The following is a 21,542-nucleotide window of genomic DNA, read 5'->3' on the forward strand; positions in this document are numbered from 1 at the left end:
TTCATTCACGACAATCGTAACTTGGAGTTTGCCTTCATACCGGGTGATCCAAAAGTCCCGGAACGGTCACATATCGTGAGAAATACACATCGAATCGGAAAACGAAAAAATACGTGTTGAATAAGTGAAAGAAAGCTATTCAATGATTCTGAATCTGCAATCGCTTTCACTCCAGCTCAATTAGGGGCAGAGATACGTCCCTTTGAATTTTTTTGTGGTTTTATGATTTTTTTTAAATTTAATGAAATTAAATGAAAATTTAAAATCACCATATCTCCGTTTCTAATTGAGCTAGAAGGATGGTTGATAGCTTGTTGGACTCGGAATGAAGTCCTCTTTCCGATTCTACAATACAAAATGGGGGTTTCCATTTAAAATTTCACAGTTGTCCCAGGGGGCGGGGTGGGGTATCAAGTGTGATATCATTGAATAGCTTTCTTTCACTTATTAAACACGTATTTTTCGTTTTCCGATTCGATGTGTATTTCTCACGATATGTGACCGTTCTGGAACTTTTGGACCACCCGGTATAAAATAAGATCCACAAGGAAAAATATGAAATGGATGAAGTAAAGGTAAAATGCAGTTCTCGCCACACCAAACAAAAAAACAAAGACCCTGAAAGCAGTAAGGATAAATTTAAAAACTAATATTTTACCCGCCTTCTCAGAACTCACTTCGCCATAGCTCCATGTCTATTTTCTTTGGTGGCCAGCATAATTCCCTGTTAAAACAGTGCAGAACAAGTTCAAACATGCCCGTGGATGGCGTTAATTAAAGGCAAACAGATCTCGAGTCGGGATCAAACAGTGCAATTGCGAAACAGAACAGCGTTAATGCTTGGTTTGGTTTCACAACAAAAGGGAGCGAGTTCTGAGCTGATGTTTCTCTTCAGCAAACCCTCTGAGATTTGATGTTGTGTTGAATGTAAATCTGTAGAGCAGTACAAAGAAGATTTAGGTCGCTTTAGACATGAAAGTAGCATGTCTACTTCTACTTCCGCTGGTTTGGTGCCTACGGCTTAACGATCAGGGCCTAGTTCTATATTCCTGGTTCTATAATGTAGTTATAAAATGCTACTCTTATAGCCAAGAATGAAATTGAAGAAATGATACATTGAGTGCAGTAAATTCATTTCGGAATATGTGTTGCCCTTTGTAACTCCGCCGGCTCCCGTGGCGGAGTGGTTAGCATATCGCGCTACGGCGCCAGGGGTCCCGGATTCGAATCTTGGCCTGGGCATGGATGTTTGTGAGTGTCATATCATCATATCATCACTCATCCCCATCTTCGCAAATTAGCCAAAAGTGGTACAAGAAGCGAAGTAAAATAAAGAAAATCAATCAATCAATCCTTTGTAACTCCCCACCACCAATTTTTACTTCTTCCCTCCCTGTTCTGGTTAATCGCAACGATGAGGATGATTGCTTAGTTTATAGTATTCATGAAGGGACACTCAGAAGGAAACGCCCATGCTCAGGCCTCAACTCGAATCTGGAACCTTATATGTGTTGTCATGTGTGCTATACAGCCTTCACGTGTATCATAGGTGTGGGAGAGAATTTAGAACATGTTTCTCTCGTTGGTTTGAAACTTGTCATGTATTTTGTGCATAAGGGATCGTCTCCCCCATATTAGATGACAGGTGAAAATAGCCTAAGTGGCAGCGTACCCATAATATTAATTTCAGTCAATTTTGTGTGATTTTAAAATGCAGCTCTACTATTCCTTTATCCTTCAGTCTGCCATTCTAATGTCTTGACATCCTTTTCCCCCCAATCGCACTGAGGAAAATGCTTTAACGGAGGTTACGAACTCTACCTGCCACTTACTGTCAGACAGCGGAGAGATGAGGAGGAATCTACACGCGAAAGCCTACGTAGTTAGAAACATGTACGAAACAACACTGCTCGCAGGTTTCAGGTCAGTTTTCCGTTTGTATGCGTTCGGTTGTTTTATTTAATATCGCCATCTTTCTTGTGTCTTTGACTTTTTTTACGGTTCTCTCTCCCCACTACCAACATTGTTGTACCCATGTGATACCGGGTATGATTCTCCATTTCCATTGGTGGGTATTTTACGTCGGTTTTTACGTCTTGGATTATTCACGTCCGAGACATATGAGTATACACTACTTTGTTACTACTACTACTGCGTGATAGTTACTACTCCGAGACAAGTCCCTTCTTACATTCTCCACTCACCTAATCGCCGTGATCAGCCTAGTGAGTAATGCCACAGCATTGCATTCGATGTCTAACAAAGTTGTATTTCTGCTTTACATCAACTTTACATAATAAGAACAAATCCATTGCCAGAGGTTGACTACAAGGTACAATACCACAGAGAAGAGTTTTGGCATCGTCTGCTAGCAGCCTCACAGAGTATATAAATCATGCACTAGATTCCGTTTTCCCGCCAACTAAGCTGAACCAATACCCAAGAGATAGCGTAGATTCCTCATGAGATTTTAAACCCACTCTTCCATCTAACACACGAACAGTCTTGGCGATTCTGTTCGTGATAACATAGAGAGCTAAGAAATACAAAAATCGATATTTCATTTCATGCACCTCAATAGCTTTCTTCGTCCTTTGTGAAGAACTTGTCTGTACTTTTCACCTTTCAACTTCCGTTTCCAGTTGCGAAAAATGCTGTATCATCTGCGTAGAAGGCCTGGATACCACTTTCCACCAGCGGTACTGTGTTATATGTACGCGTGTACACCAACGTAGGCTTCTTTCTTAATTTTAAGAGCCGTATTTTAGTCTTTGATTACTTATCGAAGAAAAACATTAACAAATGTGAATGAACATAGACAATTTAGAAATTAGTGAAGTGGGATGGCCACAACAAATCGACTTCTGGGGAGAAGAATTTAGAGTAATATAATCTACTTACGATGGTTAATGGAACGCACAAATTACATAGATATATATAATTAGTTTTTGTGAAACGTTTACTTGCGTTGTCTGTTATTTTTAATGCATTGTTCTGTTGATGTAGTAAAACAAAATAACACTGCATCTACATGCACAACTATATGAGTACGTTATAAACTCAAAGAATTAAAATTTAAATTATTTTTCTGCATGCGTGTATATGCACAAAGGTTTAAATTTTCTTTAAAAAAATTCTGAAGAGATTCTTTACGCTTCGAGAAAAGGGCCTCCCCCATGGCGCAGTGGTAGCGTCATTACCTTGTAATCGAGGGGTCCCGGGTTCGATACCCGGTGGAAGCACAAGTGGTTCGGATCCCACTTTAAACTGTAGGTCTAGTCCCGATTAGCCTTACTGTGCATAAAGTGGACTTAAAACACCAACTCAAACCAAACGCTTCGAGAAAAATATTGACACGAAGTATACATATATTTCAAAACAAATAAGTGCATGAAAACCTTCACACTATTGTTGTCAAATAAGTAGAACAAATATTTGTATGACAACAGTTACGATGAAGTTACAACAAAGACACAGTTACTAAGGTCTTTAGCTATCAAAGGAAGGACTTCGGTACCAGGGATGCGATGGTAAAACAGCTTATATGAGAGATTTTGAAATGGCAAAGGAGGAGAATTAAAGGTAATGGGACAGAAATGAGTTAGCAAGAGAAAGAACGGAAGTATAGTATGGGAAAGTTGAGAGGCGACAGAGAAAGAGATAAGAGTGAAGTTTAGAGATAAAAGAGCTGATAAAGATAGAAGAAAGCAAAGAGGAAAATAGAAAATGGAAACAGAAACAGAGAGAGAGTAAGGTAAGCAAAAGAAAGGAATAAGAGAAAATTAAATAGACAAATAGTAAGAGATAGAAAGCGACGAAGAAGTCAGTAATGAAAGGAAGGAATCAGAAGGAAAGGAAGAAAGAGAAAGGAACAGTGAAAAAGAAAAGATAGAGTTAGAAACGAACAAATAAAAATCGCAAAAGAACGGATAGAAGGAAAAGAGGGATGAGAAAAAATAGTTATAGAACGGGAGAGAAAGTAAGAGAAATAAACCGTGAAAAGAAAGAAGTCAAAATAATGAGAAACAAAGGAAGAAATAGAAAAAGAAAGAAAAGGAAGGATAGTGAAAGGACGGAGAGGAAGAAAGTGAAAGAACTGGAAAAGAAAAAGAGAAAGAGGACATGAAATGGAGAAATGAAGCAAAATATTGATAAAGTAAGGATGAAATAGAAAAATAGTGAAAGAAAAGAACGATAGAGAAAGAAGCTAAGAAAGAGAAATAAGTAGTGAAAGAACAGGAGAGGAAGAAAGAGGAAGAATTTATGAAGGAGAGAGAGAGAAATATGAAAAAAAGAATAGTGCAAGAAAAGGAGGAGAAAGAAGAACGGTTTGCTATTTGTCATTTTATATAGGGACTGTCCCTACAGTTTAAAGTGCATTCCGAACCACTATGTCCTTAGAATACAAGATGAGAGATTACCTTTCCGCCATCGGGAGGCCCTAATTGAAGCCAGAGGAAAGCAGAGGAGAGGAAAAGAGAAGAAAAAAGTAGATGCAAACCAATGTTCACCGAAGCAGAGGTAACAGTAACGACATTTCCTTGCGATGCTATTAGGGGAAGGATATCGACTGACTCGAAATTTAATTGTCTTACCAAACCAATGAAGATGCAGAACAGTTGGATGACGTCAGTGTACGCAACGCTATAAAGTCCACCGAAGAGGGTGTAAAAAACGGCTATGCAGGCGCTGGCGATGACGCTCGTCCTGTGGTCCATGTCGATGATTACGCTGAGCGTGGCACCTGAAATAAGAAACAGTTTTTATTTGCAGTGGGAAGTATATGATTTTATTTTCTGGGGGGGGGAGGGGCTTGTTTGTTGTAGATCCGCAGACACACAGTTGCATTACAGCTCCGCTTTAGGCAAAATCATGAAATAGGGCAATGCTTAACAAAATAATCTTATGTCGACAACTGTTTTTAACAAACATATAAGTCATAGTTGCAAGTCATTTTTGTTGAGATTATGTCCAATAGTATTCTTTAATTACGCCACTCTGTCCGTGTGTATGGGTATACATTAGTTTTCTGAAAGTTAGTTTTTAAAAGTACAATATAACGACACAGAATGTGGTTCCACGAATCTTGCAGGGATATTGGAATATAGTACAGATCATAAAACCATATCATTCAACGTAGCTGCGATATTGTAGTTGTGTAACCTTGCATTATGAACTGTACAGCTACGAACAAAAAAATTACGGACAAAAACACCGTAACCAAGAAATAGCGCAGGAAATTTTCACAGAAGTCAGTGATGTTTTTTACATTAACTTAACATTACATTCTTACAGTGGATGGAGAATAGTGGCATGTTTGTTAAAAGTTGCACCATACGTTCCGCATTAATGTCAATGAAATGTCAATTACTGGTCACATCTACTGTCACAAATAGGGCGTCAGACGTAAATGGTGATTAATGTCTTTAGGTTCGAGTTGTATACGAAGCATTATAGAAACAGCCATAAATGTGTTTATCGTGAGAAATTAGCATCTGTAAGACAAATATTAAAATCCTGATGAATTATAAATGTGATAATTAAGATACGGCAAAGTAAAACATGCATCATCGCATTGTAGACAAACTTGCCGAACACCCGCAAATGGAACAACCTCCATACTCAACGGATCTTGCACCAGCAGATATCCGAAACACAAATCAAAGCTAATTGGCTGTCTTGCTCAAGCTTAAGGAAAATTGTGTGCAGTTACAAAATATCCTGAAAGAAGACTCTTACGATTGTGTCATGTCATTGGACAGCAGCGGCACCTGAAGAGCAAAGGAAATAACTTTTCGAATATCCCTCGTATTCAAGGAAAAAAGTTAACACTGCCAAAGCAAAATAGAGGAGAAAAGTTAATAGGAGGTTTGTCTTGAGGCTTTGCTTTCAGGGAGAAACGTGTTTAAACTTTTCAAGTTATCGTGGATTTAGAAAACGGACATTTATTTCGTCCCAAGTTCTCTCAGCGGTAGACCTTGGGAAAGCCAAAGGGCGATCTATTTTCAGGATTTTCCTACTCGTTCCGTGTTTGTTCCACGTCAAAGGAATGTCATCGGGAAATTTCCATCGGGTCAGACATTTCTATCATGTCTCTCAGAAAAGATCCGTGCATTTGGACGCAAGTGAATCCCACTCTGGTAGGATCTAGTTCAACATCAATCATTCCACATATCCCTGATGTAACCCTAGATCCCTGGCATCAGAAGAACGATCGAATTCCCACAGTTTCTTCCTTTTCCGTTGCATCTCTTGCTTTGGAGAGGAAAGGCACCGATGGTGGCGGGAAGAGGGGATGCTGGGAAGGGATGCTCCCACTTTCCTTTTCTTGAACTTCCGCACACCCTCTTCCAAAACGTCATTTTCCATATCAATAATTGCAATAACAACGAAACATGAAAAAGCTACAAGAGTTCCTACATACCCGAAAGTAGAGCGATTCCAAATGTATTGGGTGTAGGGTGTAAATACAGGGTGTCCCAAAAGTCCCCATACATAAAGAATGTCACTTTAGAATTGAAATGTCACATAATGTGCTCGATATGTCAACCTTCGAGAGCCAGGCGCAAGTCAATGCATTCCTGTCTTTAAATTTATTCAGGTGGATGCGCTCGGCATGAGTCAGTGCTATTTCTGCGTCTCACTTGCAAATAAATAATGTTATTCCCATGTATGGAGTCTTTTAGGACACCCTGTAGTGATAATTTTTGTGGTTGACATATCTTACCTACTCATAGTAAGCTCCAGACTTATACATTCACTGTCCTGGTGCCGCGTCTAAAACATTTTCGTGCTAGAACTTTTGGGTGCCAGGTAATATTGGTGCCTGGGCATTTTGGTGCTTAACATTTGCTGCCTCTCACTTTCCACGCCCTTTCACCTCTGACCTCTCGCATTAAATTTCACTTTTCAGTGGCTATAAATACTGGATGTGAGTTACTTCCTCATCACTTAGAGAATTGCTTCGTTTGTGAATAGTTCGACGAAAATTTTAAATAGAGTTTAATTTTGTCATAGAACAGTCAATCCAATTCGATATTCAATGCATATCTGTAACTTATATGTCACTGACTTGAGATAATTTTGTGAATGCATTGTCAAGAACTAGTTGCATTTGCCACCTATGATGACAATCATGGCTGTTCTGCCATTTTCGTTTGCATTGTTAATTAGCAGTTATAGGCGCTAAAGTACGCATGGAATTGCCCTTCGAAGTTTTGAGAAATCAAAATTTTCAAATGAAAGTAGGACCTCCCATTTGGCGCAGTGGTAGCGTCGTCGCCTTGTAATCAAAGGGTCCCGGGTTCGATACCCGGTGGAGGCACATGGCACAGTGGTTCGGATCACATTTTAAACCGTAGGTCCAGTCCCGATTGCCTTACTGTGCATAAAGTGGACTTAAAACACCAACTCAAATGAAAGTAGTCAAGATGTAGAGAAAATCAAATGCTAATGAAAAAACCCTTAAACTGACGCGCCTATAACCGATTACCATTCCTTCTTTTACTAACTTTCAACACGGAGGTTTAAAATGGTAATTACGTAATATTGCATTTTCTATGCATCCCCCAGCAGAACGCAGTAATATCCACCTTTACAATTCCAGCACCCTCCGAAATCCTGCGTACGGCAGCGCATATACGAGATTGGAAAGATCACAATAATTCCTATATTTTACAAGTGTACTCATAGATAAAATGTTATGCTCTCAATTATACAGGAAAATTATATTTTCACATGCATACATGTCTGAACGAGTTGTCACTGTGGTCTGCATAAGCGGCGCCATGATTTTCCCCATGCTGCACCAGCATCTGTGCGTGATGGAAGCGGTGGACTGTGAAGGATCCACCAATGATGCTTGTGATGAAATAATGAATGGAAATGATGACATAGATGAAATCATGAACGCGCGAATTGCTTAAAGTGAAATCCACCAAGAATCGTATGTTACATCCAGAGACAAAATGCCAACATCAGTTTCAACAGATGTTTTCGGCTATTTTACGTCGCTTTTCTACCTTCTCAGTTTAATCGCAACGATGAGGATGAATGAGGAATTGCAATTTTGTGTTTTAAGTCCACTTTATGCACAGTAAGACTAATTGGGACTGGATCTACAGTTTAAAGTGGATTCCGAACCACAGTGTGCCTCTACCGAGTATTGAACAGGGACTCCTTCATTACAGAAGAGATGATGTTACCACTACGCCATCGGGGAGGCCCGAATAGTGAATTGATGGAACAGATGAATCGTTCATGCTTTACCAGGATTCGACCTAAGATCCTTGCCTTCGTATCATTGTATTAACCCCTATGACATGGAGTTCGATGCCCGGTGTAGGCACATAGTAGTTCAGATACCATTTTAAACTGTAGGTCCAGTCCCGATTAGCCTTACTGTGCATAAAGTGAACTTAAAATTACAAACTCAAACAATCAATCAACCTATGCCATGGAAGGAGAATTCATGAGGTGTTTTAAAATAAATATTTGTCGTGCACTGCCGGATATGTAGAAGAAATTGTTGTGTTTCATTGATAAATTAAAACTCCGTATAAATACATTATTTCTCATTATATGTTTGTACCCGGACAAATACATTACGCTGTTGATATAATTAAAAAAAACAATCGTCGTTGTTTTTGCGTACACATAGGCCGTCGGAAAACATAGAATTCCCAAAACTAGCCAAGCCTTCATTTCCTAAATTTTTATGAACTTTTTTCCGTAGACGAGTAAACTCACGACAATGTCCGCTATAATCTCGCTGTGACATGTATATTTTCCTCAACCTGCAGTCAGTTGAATCTACAGGGTGGGCGAGAAGTCCCTTTACATGTTAATAGCATAGTACAGTTAATCATGTATATATTTGATTTGGGCAGAGATAACGGCAGACCATCTGCTTGGGCCATATTTCTTTGATGGTTCTGTGAATCAGCACAGCTATCTTCACATGATTCACACGTGGTTGCTTCCAGAATTAACGGCAAGAGGAATAGCTGATATCGTTACTCTTCAACAAGACGTCGCTCCACCACATTTTGCTATGAGTGTCCGCAAACGGCTAAATGAACTGTTTCCAAACCACTGGATTGGACGTGGATCACGAGACCTTCCAGCACCGTTGCAATGGCCTCCACGAAGCCCAGAACTCACCACACCGGACAATGCACTATTGGGCATAATATAAGAAGACGTTCGTAAACGACGATACGTGAACGAAAGACTGAGTTCGCATGGCATTTGAAAGGATCACCCCTGATATGCTGCAGCGGATGCACACAAGAAAATGGCGACGCATCAACCTTTGCATCGAATATGGAGGAGTGCACACCGACGTTATTGATCAATGAACCTTGAACCTTTGTAACAATATTAATATGTTATTCATAATAAATGTTAATGTTAACCAGACATTGTTTATTCAAAATAAATGTTGAAATTTAAAAAAATATACTGTTTTGTATTCGTAACAATGTTTATCTACATGTCTTAACTGTACTATGCTATTAACATGTAAAGGGACTTTTCGCCCACCCTGTAATTACTGTGTGTAGCTGCTTTGCCATTTCCGACAACAACGAAACGCAAGAAAAGTGTGTAATCCATTTTGAGTCGAAAAACAACAAACCCGTTAACTTTCCGAGTTAGGGCTGTGACATTTTTTTTCGGTTCGGAATTCTTCTATGTGCCAATTCCGTTATTAAATTCCTTCCCGTTCGCTATTTATTAGTTTAGAATTTAGCTTACGTTAGGTCTATTCTTTTCGATTTCTCATATCTTCTGAATTCCCATTTCAAAAATATATATTGAAGTAGGTACAAATTATATACAATTTTAAAACATATATTTGTTGATAAGTAATGTTGATATTGAAACCTCTTCCGTCTCGACCAAATTAGCAATACGATATTTTCTAGTAGTGCTTACTTTCTGTTCCTTCTTTTCAACTACTTATCAATTTTAAACATTTATTTTAGTTAGGTTCGTATACTTTGAGAATACAATAAACATAATTCTGATTCATTCCAAACTATTGAACACTAAGGAAACAATTGTGACAACCTAAGATTATTGAACGTGAAGAAAATGATTGTGATAACCTGTGGTTATTAAACGAAGAAAACAATTGTGACCCACCTATAGTTACTACAAACGTTGCGTCAACCTAAATTGTAAAAACTATCGTGATCAGCTAAGGATCAACACAAAGGAAACAATTGTGAACTTTGGCGGATTTAGCGAGAGAGAGACGGAGAAACGTGTCCCTCCCAAAAGGATAAAAAACGAAGTACTTTAAGAAGAATTTACAGCATTACATGAAAAAGAGCAAAAACGTTCGAGCAATCCTTTTCCAGACAGTAAAAGAATGAAGTAAAGTTTAGCACAAATACATATAAGATCAATATTTTCGAGCCTTCGAGCCTTTCGTCAAAGTCGACAAGAGAAATCGAACTCTGTACTTGGTTACAAAACAATAACGTTAACTTATGTGCACAAGGCAAGAGAATACTATGTCAAGTATTTCAAATATTTCCCGTGTTGGTGACCGTTTCACCCGAGGAAATTAATTCTCACACAGGCTTATCCCCTTCTGTAATCATTCACAAATAAGTTAGAACTCTTCTATTTCACAAAAAAAGTTTTAATGCTATCGCCTTAAATCCAAGGGTTCTTGGATTTGTTTCCTGGTTGAGGCAATAAAAATGGGACGCCTAGATCCTGTTGCCTAAGTCTAAGGCGGTGAGTTACTCTAAGATTCCATTGGGAATTTACTATTAAAATCTACTTATCGCCGTAGAGTTAGGCAACACACATAACACGTTGGAGGGAAGCGAGTATTTAAGGATCTGCCTGTCCTATTTATATTGCCGGTGACCGTACAGCGGTTCGGATTCCACTTTGAAGGTGCAGTCCCAATTATATAGTTTATATGAACACAAACTGGACCTAAACCGAAACCCTTAAACGAACATGTTATCAAATCCTTACAGCATATTCTGTGCCCCTTCTAGAAGAAATATAGATCCGTCTATTATTGTGATTCACATAAGATTATTGACAGAAGACTACAGGGGAAAAAGGAGGCAAGTCAGTTTTCCATAATTGTACAGAATAGCAAATTTAAAGTTTGAAACCAAATAATATTTATTCTTATTGATGTATGTTGTTCTTTACATGTATTATGAAGCAAGCATATATTTCTTTGTATAAAAATGAAATATGAAAGAAATTGATTCAAGAAGAGTACAAAAGTTATGGCAAAAACATTCTTAATGTAACAGTTTACATCATTATGAAGTAATGCACAAATTCATTTCTTCAGGTTTAGGCAGTGATGTCATTGTTTCTGCCCCTTAGGTCCATGTGGCAGGTTTGTGTAGTAAACCTGAGCCTCTCTTGTGCAGAACACTTTCAATTCCTGAAGATCTTTGAACTTTTCGTCTGATATTTGTAGAAGTCCCTCATAAGCTCTAGCAGGGTGTAGAAATTCGTTAATTCCAGATGAGGTGCAAGGCCTCTGTTTTTGTTTCTTCCCGCGCACGATTGTGGAAATCCATGCTAGATTGTACAGTAAGTAGTGTTTCAGATGCATCATCAGACGGTGAAGTTACTTTCGTAAAATGACTTGCCTCCCTTTCCCCCTGTATTCAACTGACTTACCTCCTTCTTCCCCTGTATGCGAAATCTTCAAGATTAAATTTCTCAGTGACTAACCTCCCTGTTGTTCTGACATTGAGTCCACCTAAACTACATCATTGAAGCTTCATGAATCTGCTGTTAACTCATTTTCGACCATTTACTGACTTGCCTCCTTTTTCCCCCTGTAGTCTTTAACTGTAACCTACATAAAGCTACTGCCCACCAAGAAAACAATTGTGACAACCTAAGGTTAGCAACATGAAAAAAACACAACTGTGGCAAAGTCAAGGCTACAGAACTACTAAGATTACAGTTGGTGGTCATTGCCACCAACCTAAAGATACCGAATAGCAAAAATGAATTGTGACTCACCTAAGGCTGCCAAAATCCCTGCTGCCCAGAAGACTTCCCCACAGAGGGCGGGGAGGAAGAGCAATCCTCCCATCCTCTCCCCGAACGTATCCTGCAGAGGGTCCAACATTGTGATGTATCCCTGCTGCCTCATCTTGTTGGCAAAAAATATGCCACCTGCAAAGAATTACAGGGGGTGAAACTTTACTTCTGTATATCCATTTCAACAGTAATCTCTCTCTTTCTCTCTCTCTCTCTCTCTCTCTCTCTCTCTCTCTCTCTCACACACACACACACACACACACACACACACACACACATATATATTTCATCATATCATCACCCATTCTCATCGTCACACAGGGATGCCCACAGGGGGGACTATGGCTCAGACTGCGCCATGGGGGGATTTTTTCCCTTTCAAATAATATAAAATTTAACATTTATATATATATTTCCTAAAGTCCTCCTCCGTAGTCGAGCGGGTTAAGGCGTTCACTCGTCTTGAGATCGTTCGCTGCGGGACGGCGTAGGTTCGAATCTGGCTCTGGTCGGAATTTATTCGGCCTACGTATAGGGCCGGTGGCAACCCACCATCGTGAGGAAATTGGGAAGATCCGAGTGAGTGAGCGTAACCCGGTCGAGAAGACCTACAACAACGGCTGGGGGTTCGTCGGGCTGATCACCCGTCACCCCAACACTGGTCTGAGACCTCCACGCTATAACAGGTGACGGAGGAACAGTGTGGGAGGGAGACCAGCAGTCGGTAGGTAAGCCAAGGCCCTCCAAGGTGCTGTAGAGCTGTGGGTTATGGTTATATATTTCTAAAATATATCTAAAAATTTTACAACTTAAATGCATCATATTTAATCCATTAGATGAAGGAAAAGAAAGTACTTAGGTCCAAGGCTGCTCACAGGCGGGTTTGTTGATGCCTGTTCCTCCACCCAATTGGGGGGGGGGATTTTTATGATGGAAATTTAACGTGAACAATATAGCATTGGACTCAAGTCACCATTGCTGCTATATAAATAGCAATCTGTAGACTTTCAAGGGAATTGTAAAGGGTAATATGAATTATCGGGGGGGGGTGGAGGTAAATATCCAACTCTTACATATTGACACATGGATTCTGGGGGGATTGAGAATTAAACGTTTGGGGGAGACAATATCCAATTCTTGAATATCAATGTTAAGTCTTAGATTATAGAGGGTATTTTAGTTAGGGGGGATTGAGCGTTAAATTGAGGGGGTACCCAATTCTTGTATATTACTATTGTCTAGACTGTTGCGAAATTCTCGTGATTGAGAATTATTTGCTTTGGAGGAGGCAACATCCACTCTTCAACGTAAACAGTAAGTCTAAAATTGGCACGAAAATTTTGGTGGAAGGATCGAGTATTAATTTTAAGGGGGGAGATATGAATCTCTTGATAAAATGTTTAATCAGTTAAAACAGACAAGTAACTAATCGAAAGAAAACTGGCACGCTCGAATTGCTGCCATATTTGTGAGAATCGAAAAGAAAAGTAAATAACAATTAGAATTTACGCAGAAATTCTTATACAAATACATCCATTTCACTTAGAACTTTAAATGTCAATTTGAAATTATGATTCCTATGATTATACGTGTTTTCCAAGCTAGCACTTGTTTATTTACATCTCGTTGAGAGAATGTTTCAAAATTAAATAAACAGGTCTAACCAAATTATTTGTATTTTTGTATCGCTTTTATGTCACTATCATGAGAACAATTGACAGTTACATTAAATGTATGGACGTGGAAACGGAAACAATACTAATGCGATTAGTAATTTTTTTAAGTATTTATACTAAAATCTTATTTTTCCTGTTGTTGTTTCGGTAATTACTGAAGAATATGTTTCGACATGCTGTGATTATTCTGTTACTGAAACGCAGAATCATGTCATGTCATGATATTTTAGATATGCTATTTTAGCAGTTGCTATTCTGAAAGTTTCACCTGGTTTACTGAAACAATTCTTATTTATTGTATATATTCATTATACACCCCATCTAGACTAATTAGTTGTAATAGAAATAAAACACCAATTCAGATTTTATAAAATCTTCCCATTTTACCTAAAATTGAACCTACTAGATTTCTCTGCACCAAGGAAAATTTCCCTTCATGTAGCAACACTGTTTCTGCCAAGCGCTGCACAGAAAGTAAGAAGGAACAAGCATCTCCTGCCAACGCTGTTTCTAGCGGTGGAACTAACCCCGCAAGCACTCGCTTCGGCTCCCTCGCCCTCCCACTTACAACCGGGGAGGAAATCCGGTCGTCAGAAAGGTGCGATGGAGAACAATCAGTGGCGTACATAAACCAGTCTCTAAAGGCTTTAAATAATTTACTTAAATTCTGGTTTAGAAGCTTGTTTTAACCGTTTGCATAATATATAATGAGCAATTACACATATTATATTAAAGTAAAGGTATAAAAATATATGAAAAGAGTTGGTTTACCGCGTAACATGGAAAGTACGCCACTGTATTTTAGTGTACAGTCACCGGCAATAAAATGAGACACCTAGATACTGAAATTCTCGCTGCATAACTCTAAGGCAATAAGTGGCTTTCAGTAGCAAATTTTCAATGGCAATTTCAACCTTGCAAGACGCACAACGTTTTGCAGTGAAACGAATATATATGGGTGTCCCATTTTTATTGCAGGTGACTGTACATGTTAATAGGATGTTAGTGTGGGAAATTTTGGCACATCAGGTACGGAAGTGACAGCCAAAGTATTATCGAGATTGAAATACCCCTTTGTGTGGGTATTCTAGCAATTGTTCCAAGACTTGCTTTCAAACCTACATATCAGTCGTGGCGGCGATTAGGGGAAGCGAGGGGGCAGTTGCCCCCCCCCCCACTTTTCGCTACTTTTGCCCCCGCACTATGCTAAACCCTATCTACAAAGGGAAATATACTGTGTTTGCCCCCCCCCCCCCGGTTTTGGAACCAAATCGCAGCCACTGATTGTCGCGATATAGTACATTATCATAACCAAAACGAAATGGACACTTTCTTATCTTGGTTAACCCTTTCTTCACCGAAACGCCCTTGTCCTAAAACAAACCTCCCGTGTTCCACTTAGCCCCCGGAGAAGATATTGATCGTCTAAAAATATTCTCAACCTTTTCGGGACAGGCTCCCTGCTGGGGGTCGACAGGTCCACAAGCACCACAAGATTGTTTCCGCACCCTACTAACACCCACACATCTCAGCTACTAAACAACATAACAGCCCATCCGACCTTATAGGCAAGTGCTATGTAAATATCTATACTGCTATTCAATCGCAACAAGAATTTTTACTGTAGGTTTAGGCCCGCCTAAGGGTAAAACATTTTCCTTAACATTATTCTTAACATGAATGCCATGCCAAAAATGCTACCGTGCAAATTGAAAAATCTTATGGCGTTTCAGATGCCATGGCATATTTCATGCCATTTTTCAAGGATAGGCTCGGTCCGTAGCATTTTTCGTAGCGTAACCAATCAGAAGCGACCTCATGGTCACGAGTGCAGATGTAATGGCGGCCAAGTGAGATGTAAACAGTGTATCACTTCACATTTTTAAAAGCCAATAACTATTCAACCGAGATGAATAACATTTCCTATAAAATGGTATTAGGTACAAATCAATGGCCCTGCTTAAATACATAATTTATAGCGTGTACAGTACACGTATGAAGGAATAAATTAGTAGTTTCAATTGTAATCACCAGGAACTGGCTCATCCCGTATGCCTTTTGTGCTGTATATATTATCTAACGTTCTCTGCTTCGCATCGGAACGCAAATGCTAACTGGAATGTTAGAGGATATGCTTTCGTGTAAGCATTGTCTGCTACAAGATTTTTGTAAGCTTTTATGCTTGCAAATAATTATTTTTCGGAAAATCCTTGAGTGTAAAGCGCTTCTTACAGTCCACCATATAGACAGCTTTAACTTAATTGCATACCAGATCAATCCTTGGAGTTATGTAGTTTCTATGACAATTTTAGCTCACAGGCTCTAAATTTGCTGAAGTTTTCATAGTCGGAAAATTTGTTACTTGTTCCATTTGATCTGCACCCAGTGTCCCAGGAGGGGGGTTATATTGTACCCTCAAATTTTTGGAAGGTGTTACACCATCTCCTAAATTCTTCGATCCAATATGTATCCCTTCTATCCTCCCCAAATATTTTCACAGATACAGTATTCAAAAGTAAAAAGTAAAAAAAAAAGTACTTTTTTACTTTTTTTTTAGATAGCTCTGTGCCTGAAAATTGTTGAAGAGGTGAATTGGAATATACGTACGTTTTCCTTCCTATAATCTCGTAATTTACTCCCCTCGCAAAATACCATAATTGTTTATTTCGCCAGAACAATCAGAACCTCCCCATCATCTAACTTTTAAAAGTATTATAATAACACAACTAATACAATAATGCCAAAACATATTGTCACGAAAATTTTCATATTTTGTATAGTTTTTGGCAAAGTATACTGTTATCAGTTATCATTATTTGTTATTCCCTCCTTATTTTCATGCTTTCGATATTTCTGTGAATGGATTTTTGGTTATCATTATCATTATTATTGTTAAATATTGAAGTTTGTGATCTCGATTTCACTGTTTCTAAAATGAACGGAAAAGGGAAAATTTGCACTTGGAAAAGGGAATTGTGTTCTGAGGTTCTGGCAACAGTGATATCGAGACCTGCACCTAACTTATAGCTCGTTCAGGGACTGGTGTTTTCTAAGAACGAGCCTAGACAAACAACACATGTCAAGACAGTCAAATATCAAATTAAAAAATATATTAATAAATAATAATACTAAATTATGCAACTTACCAAAGACTAAGCTGAGGGCATATCCGAACGGAGCTTGGCACCAAACGAGTCCCCTCGTGTAAATGGCTTCGGCTGTTCCGTTTATGTAGCCTCCCCCTACCCAGGTAGCTGTAAATAGAAAAGAACATGTATTATTTACTTGGCGGATGCTTTTGTTGTTTTATACGAGGATTGGTCATGAATTACAAGCTGTTGTATAACAATTCAGCTAAAAACAATATGATTCTCCCGTCTATCAGTACATACATTGTCGCCGAACGGATTATTGTTAAAAAGCAAGGGACAAGGGGCACGAAATTTTGTGCTCTGTATCGGACATTTTGTCAGGGAAATAATTTGCACTCCATAGAATTGGAAGTGACATAACAGCAAGTGATATTGTTCATTTCAAGACGCTCCTCTTGTGTCGGTGAAAGTCGAGAGAAGTTTTTCCATGTACAAAGCTATCTTGTCCGACAACCGACAATCATTCACTTTTGAAAATTTGCGTATGATTTTCGTTGTGTACTGCAACTCAGTACTGAAAGTGTAAAAGATGACAAAAAGTGAACTTTCTTACTTGTACTACTAAACGAAATGAACATGTGATAGATACTGTAAAGTTAATTTGTAATTTCAATTTCTCTTTGTAGTTTATACATTTGTTCTACAAATATTTCAGAATTTTTAGGTCGTTTTTTAAAGTTTATAGTGCATTTTCTTGCATGTATTAGATCATAAATGCATCTTTTAAAAGTCATTTTTTGGCAATTTTAATGTCATCAAAATCCTAGTCCTAGTCATGAGTATATCGAAAAGGATAGTCAGGAATTGGATAAGTGTAGCAATAACTTACATTATTATTATAATTATATAAAATACCTTATCCTGCGCCCAGTGTTGCCAAAACCGTGGCCACCATCAGAGCAAGTGGCGTAACCAGAAATTTTGTAGGGGTTAAGACCGTAAAGGGGCGTTATGACCAAGTCGCCGTTAGTGGTATGCTATCGCACAGGACTTGGAAATTTCATTATGCGTCTATGGATCGTACATTTTACACGGAATTAAAAAAAAATACAAAACTGCGTTTCTATAAGTCAGAAAGTTACTTTCTCAATATTTTTGCTACCAGTGCATGAATTGACTGAAAGCGTTAATCTCTTGTCGGGTTCTCTTGTAGTATGATCTCGATTCCGTAGACTACTAACATCACGTTATCTGACAGAAATAAAGAAACTAGTGGCAACAATGAATCTGTAGTGCTTGGCTGCATACAAACATGATAAAGTGTGATTTTTCCGGCGCTCGCAGATTTGAAACAAGGTCTCAACTAGTAAAAGAAAAGTTACCGCACTCTTTATATACACACATACACACACATAAAGCTATGCTTTTATATATCGCAATACTGATAACCATATTCCTTTAAGTGTAGATCTTTTACGGGAAATGTAATTTGCCTCGCGAATTTTCTTCCGACAGCTTCGTTCTTGCCTTGCAATAATATTTAAGTTATTATTACTGCTCCCATGGGCGCTCTCAGGTAGAATCAGGGGAGTCGTTTGACCCACTGAAATGAAAGGAAATTGTTTGCTTATTCCTACCTTCTCTTTTTTATTTGTATCTCTTATATCTTCTATCTCCGTTTCTAACATTCGAACGTCTTCTCTCAGTTTTATTGTCTCTCTGTTCGTGCATATTTATTACTCTCTAATTTTCATCTTTATTCTCCTTCTCCCTCTCTCTGTCTCCCTTCTTTAATTTCTTCTCCATTCGTTCTTTATTTTTTCTCCTTCTCTGTGTCTTGCTTTTACTCTTTTCGCTCTCTGTCTCTTTTCTCTTTATTTCTCTTATCGTTCTTTCCTTCTTTCTCTGACTCACTATCTGACTTCTTAATTTTTCCTCTCATTTCCTTTTCTCTTTCCTTCTCTCCACTCTCTTTCCCTGTTGGGCGTCTTTATTTACTTTCTTTTTCTCTGCCTGACATCTTCATTTCTCTTTCTTTCCTCTCTCTGTCTTGATTCTTTATTTCTCTTTCTTCTTTTATTTCTCTTCTTTGCCTTCTCTGTCTCTCTATTGCTTGTTTATTTCTCTTACTCTCCCCTCTCGCTTCCATTTTTCCTTCTTCATTTCTCTTCTCCCTCTCTCTCTCTTGTCTTTATTAATCTTTTCTTTTATCTCTGTCACTCTCTCCCTCTGTGTTCAGCTTCTTAAATGTTCTTCCGTTCTATCTACTATCTTTCCTGCCTTCTTCGCTCTCTCCCTAAACACATTTCTTTCTTCCGATTACAAGTAAACATAACAACAATGTATCCCATTTAACAACAGAAGCCTTGTAATCAAGGGGTCCCGGGTTCAATTCGCCGTGGAGGCATATAGTGGTTCGGATCACACTTTACACTGTGGGCCCAGTCCCGATTAGCCTTACTGTGCATAAAGTGGACTTAAAACAACAAATCAATCAACCAACGAAAACAACCGATACCTCAACGTGACGTCATTTCTCGACATCCAACGCCCGTTCACTATGTACTATTCTAGCTCATCTCTAGTCCTCTTCACTTGAAAATCTACTATCTAGCCTTAGATAGTGGTATCTTGTAGTTACACCTACTAACATTTGATAAAACATGTTTCTCTTTCTACAAGAGCTCTCTGCTAGTCGTTGTGTATAAGGGCTTACTTAAATTTTAGAGATTCCGTGCAAACATAATCAGCTTCAGTAAACTTTATTCACTGCGCTATGATATATGTTCCGATAATATAAAGACAATAGAGCTACAAAAACAGTAATATTTACATAAAACTGTGCTCTAACCAACATTGACTCCTCATACAAGAGGCAGAGTACTGATGTGGACAACGAGACAGCAATTTCCTGCGTCTAATGGTGCTATTGTGCAGGCCCATATTCAAAAAACGACGTCACAAAAAAGTGATTATGACCTCATAAATTTCCAGCCATTAAAACAAATTATCAATATTTTTAGCATATCCATCTGCTGCATGTCGAATCGCACCCTGTGTGCCGCTTGTACCCTGTGGGACAGGTCAAGGACGAGACTGGATCAATAGACGTTTCTCTCATTAGGGAAAGTGGAGGGGGATGTGTGTGGAGTTATGTTAGCTACATGTAATTTGAAATAACACGCAGAAGTGGAAATTGAATTTTCTGGAATAGGAGAGTACTGTTGGTGTCCCAAATTACACGTTTGATATTAACTAATCTTTCTTGATAACATAACAGTTAGAGTTTTACTTTTAGTAACTGGAACAGGTTATTTTTTCTGTGTTTGGAAGTAATTAGTTACTAGTAACGCAGTAACTTCCTCTTTATTTCCAATTCTTCCCGGTATCTCTCTCTCTCTCGTTAAGTCAAATGCCATCCTTCCATAGAGTTGGTATTTCGATGCCATTCCGTAATGTAATTTCAATGCCACTGACGTCCGTAACAGCACCTCCAGAAATTTTGAAAATATCAAAATATCTCTGTAACGTAGTGTCTAGTAGAGTGCACTACGACGCTGAGAATTCCGGGTTCGAATTTCGGCCTGGCGATGGGTGTAGCAAAGTAGCAGAAATGCAAAGTAAAATAAACCAAATCAATCAATCAATCAAAAGTTTCACATCAAAGCAGTAAGAAACTTCCCCAAAAAAACGTAGCAAATGAATTGACTTGAATTGTTGTTTTAAGTCCACTTTATGCACAGTGAGGCTAATTGGGACTGGACCTACAGTTTAAAGTGGGATACGAACCACTATGCGCCTCCACCGGGTTGGAAGTTTGGCAAAATGCCTCTTTTTATCTACTGCATATATTGATAAAAAATTCCGTATATGCGTTTTTTATGTTGTTTCGAATGCTTTAGAAGCCTTTTCATTTTGCCTATTTTGCCTATTTGGGACCCCACTGCCTATTTTTAATTATAATGCCTTTTTTTGCCTTTTTCAATGAAATTTGACCATTTTTTAAAAAAATATGTTGGCATTTATTTTTCTTCCGTTTATTATGTGAATAATTTTCGCCTTATTTAAGTAATATTGAACTCACGCATGTTTCAACATTGCTGAAGGAGAAAAGTGTGAGAAGAAAGTATTTCATGCTCAGTTAGGATATTGCCTTTCGGCTAACATTTCTTGTGCATGATTGACTGCTGAAGAGGGCAGGTTGATTTCGAACACAAAGAAGATATTTCTGAAATCTCCCTCTCGAACCCGAAAATTTCAGGAAGTTGCGCCTGAGCTTAGTTTACCTCCGCAACCAGTCTTGACAAGATGGGGAAGCTGGATATCGGAAGCTATATATTATCCTAACCACCTTGAAAAAATCAGTGAGGTGATCCATGCTCTTCCAGAAAATGAAGCGGCTTCAATTCGTGAAGTGAAAAACTCCTGTGCTATTCAGAACTGAAGAATGAACGGTCGTTTATTTTTACACATTATTGTGCATTGCCAGAGACAATTACAAAGCTAGAAAAAAGAGGTGAGACTCTTGTAGCATCCATGAAAATCTTCGAGGAATCTACGCAGCAGATGATGGAAGTGCCAGGAGAAAAGGGGTAAGCTGTTGCGGAAAAGTGCAAACGTGTAGTGAGTGCAAATAAGGACTTGAAACAATTGAAAACAATTCTAAAAGGTGAAAATGCTGTTACCAAAATGAGTCCAGCTACATTAGCTTGTTTTATGTATGCTCCAATAA

At 38.6% G+C, this 21,542-nt stretch overlaps 1 protein-coding gene across 1 annotated transcript in view; it reads right to left on the reverse strand.

Moving 5' to 3' along the window:
* ChT (choline transporter) overlaps positions 1-21,542 on the reverse strand; it is a 63,426-nt gene that overhangs the window by 18,315 nt on the left and 23,569 nt on the right. Inside the window, exons 3-5 of the mRNA XM_083131321.1 lie at positions 16,865-16,972; positions 12,022-12,177; positions 4,596-4,744 (exon numbers count right to left, since the gene is read on the reverse strand). Coding sequence (XP_082987447.1) covers positions 4,596-4,744; positions 12,022-12,177; positions 16,865-16,972 — 413 coding nt within the window. The remainder of the gene's footprint in view (positions 1-4,595; positions 4,745-12,021; positions 12,178-16,864; positions 16,973-21,542) is intronic.

The sequence above is a fragment of the Lepisma saccharinum genome, chromosome 11 (assembly GCF_977018435.1).
Source record: "Lepisma saccharinum chromosome 11, izLepSacc3.1, whole genome shotgun sequence".
NCBI lineage: Eukaryota > Metazoa > Arthropoda > Insecta > Zygentoma > Lepismatidae > Lepisma > Lepisma saccharinum.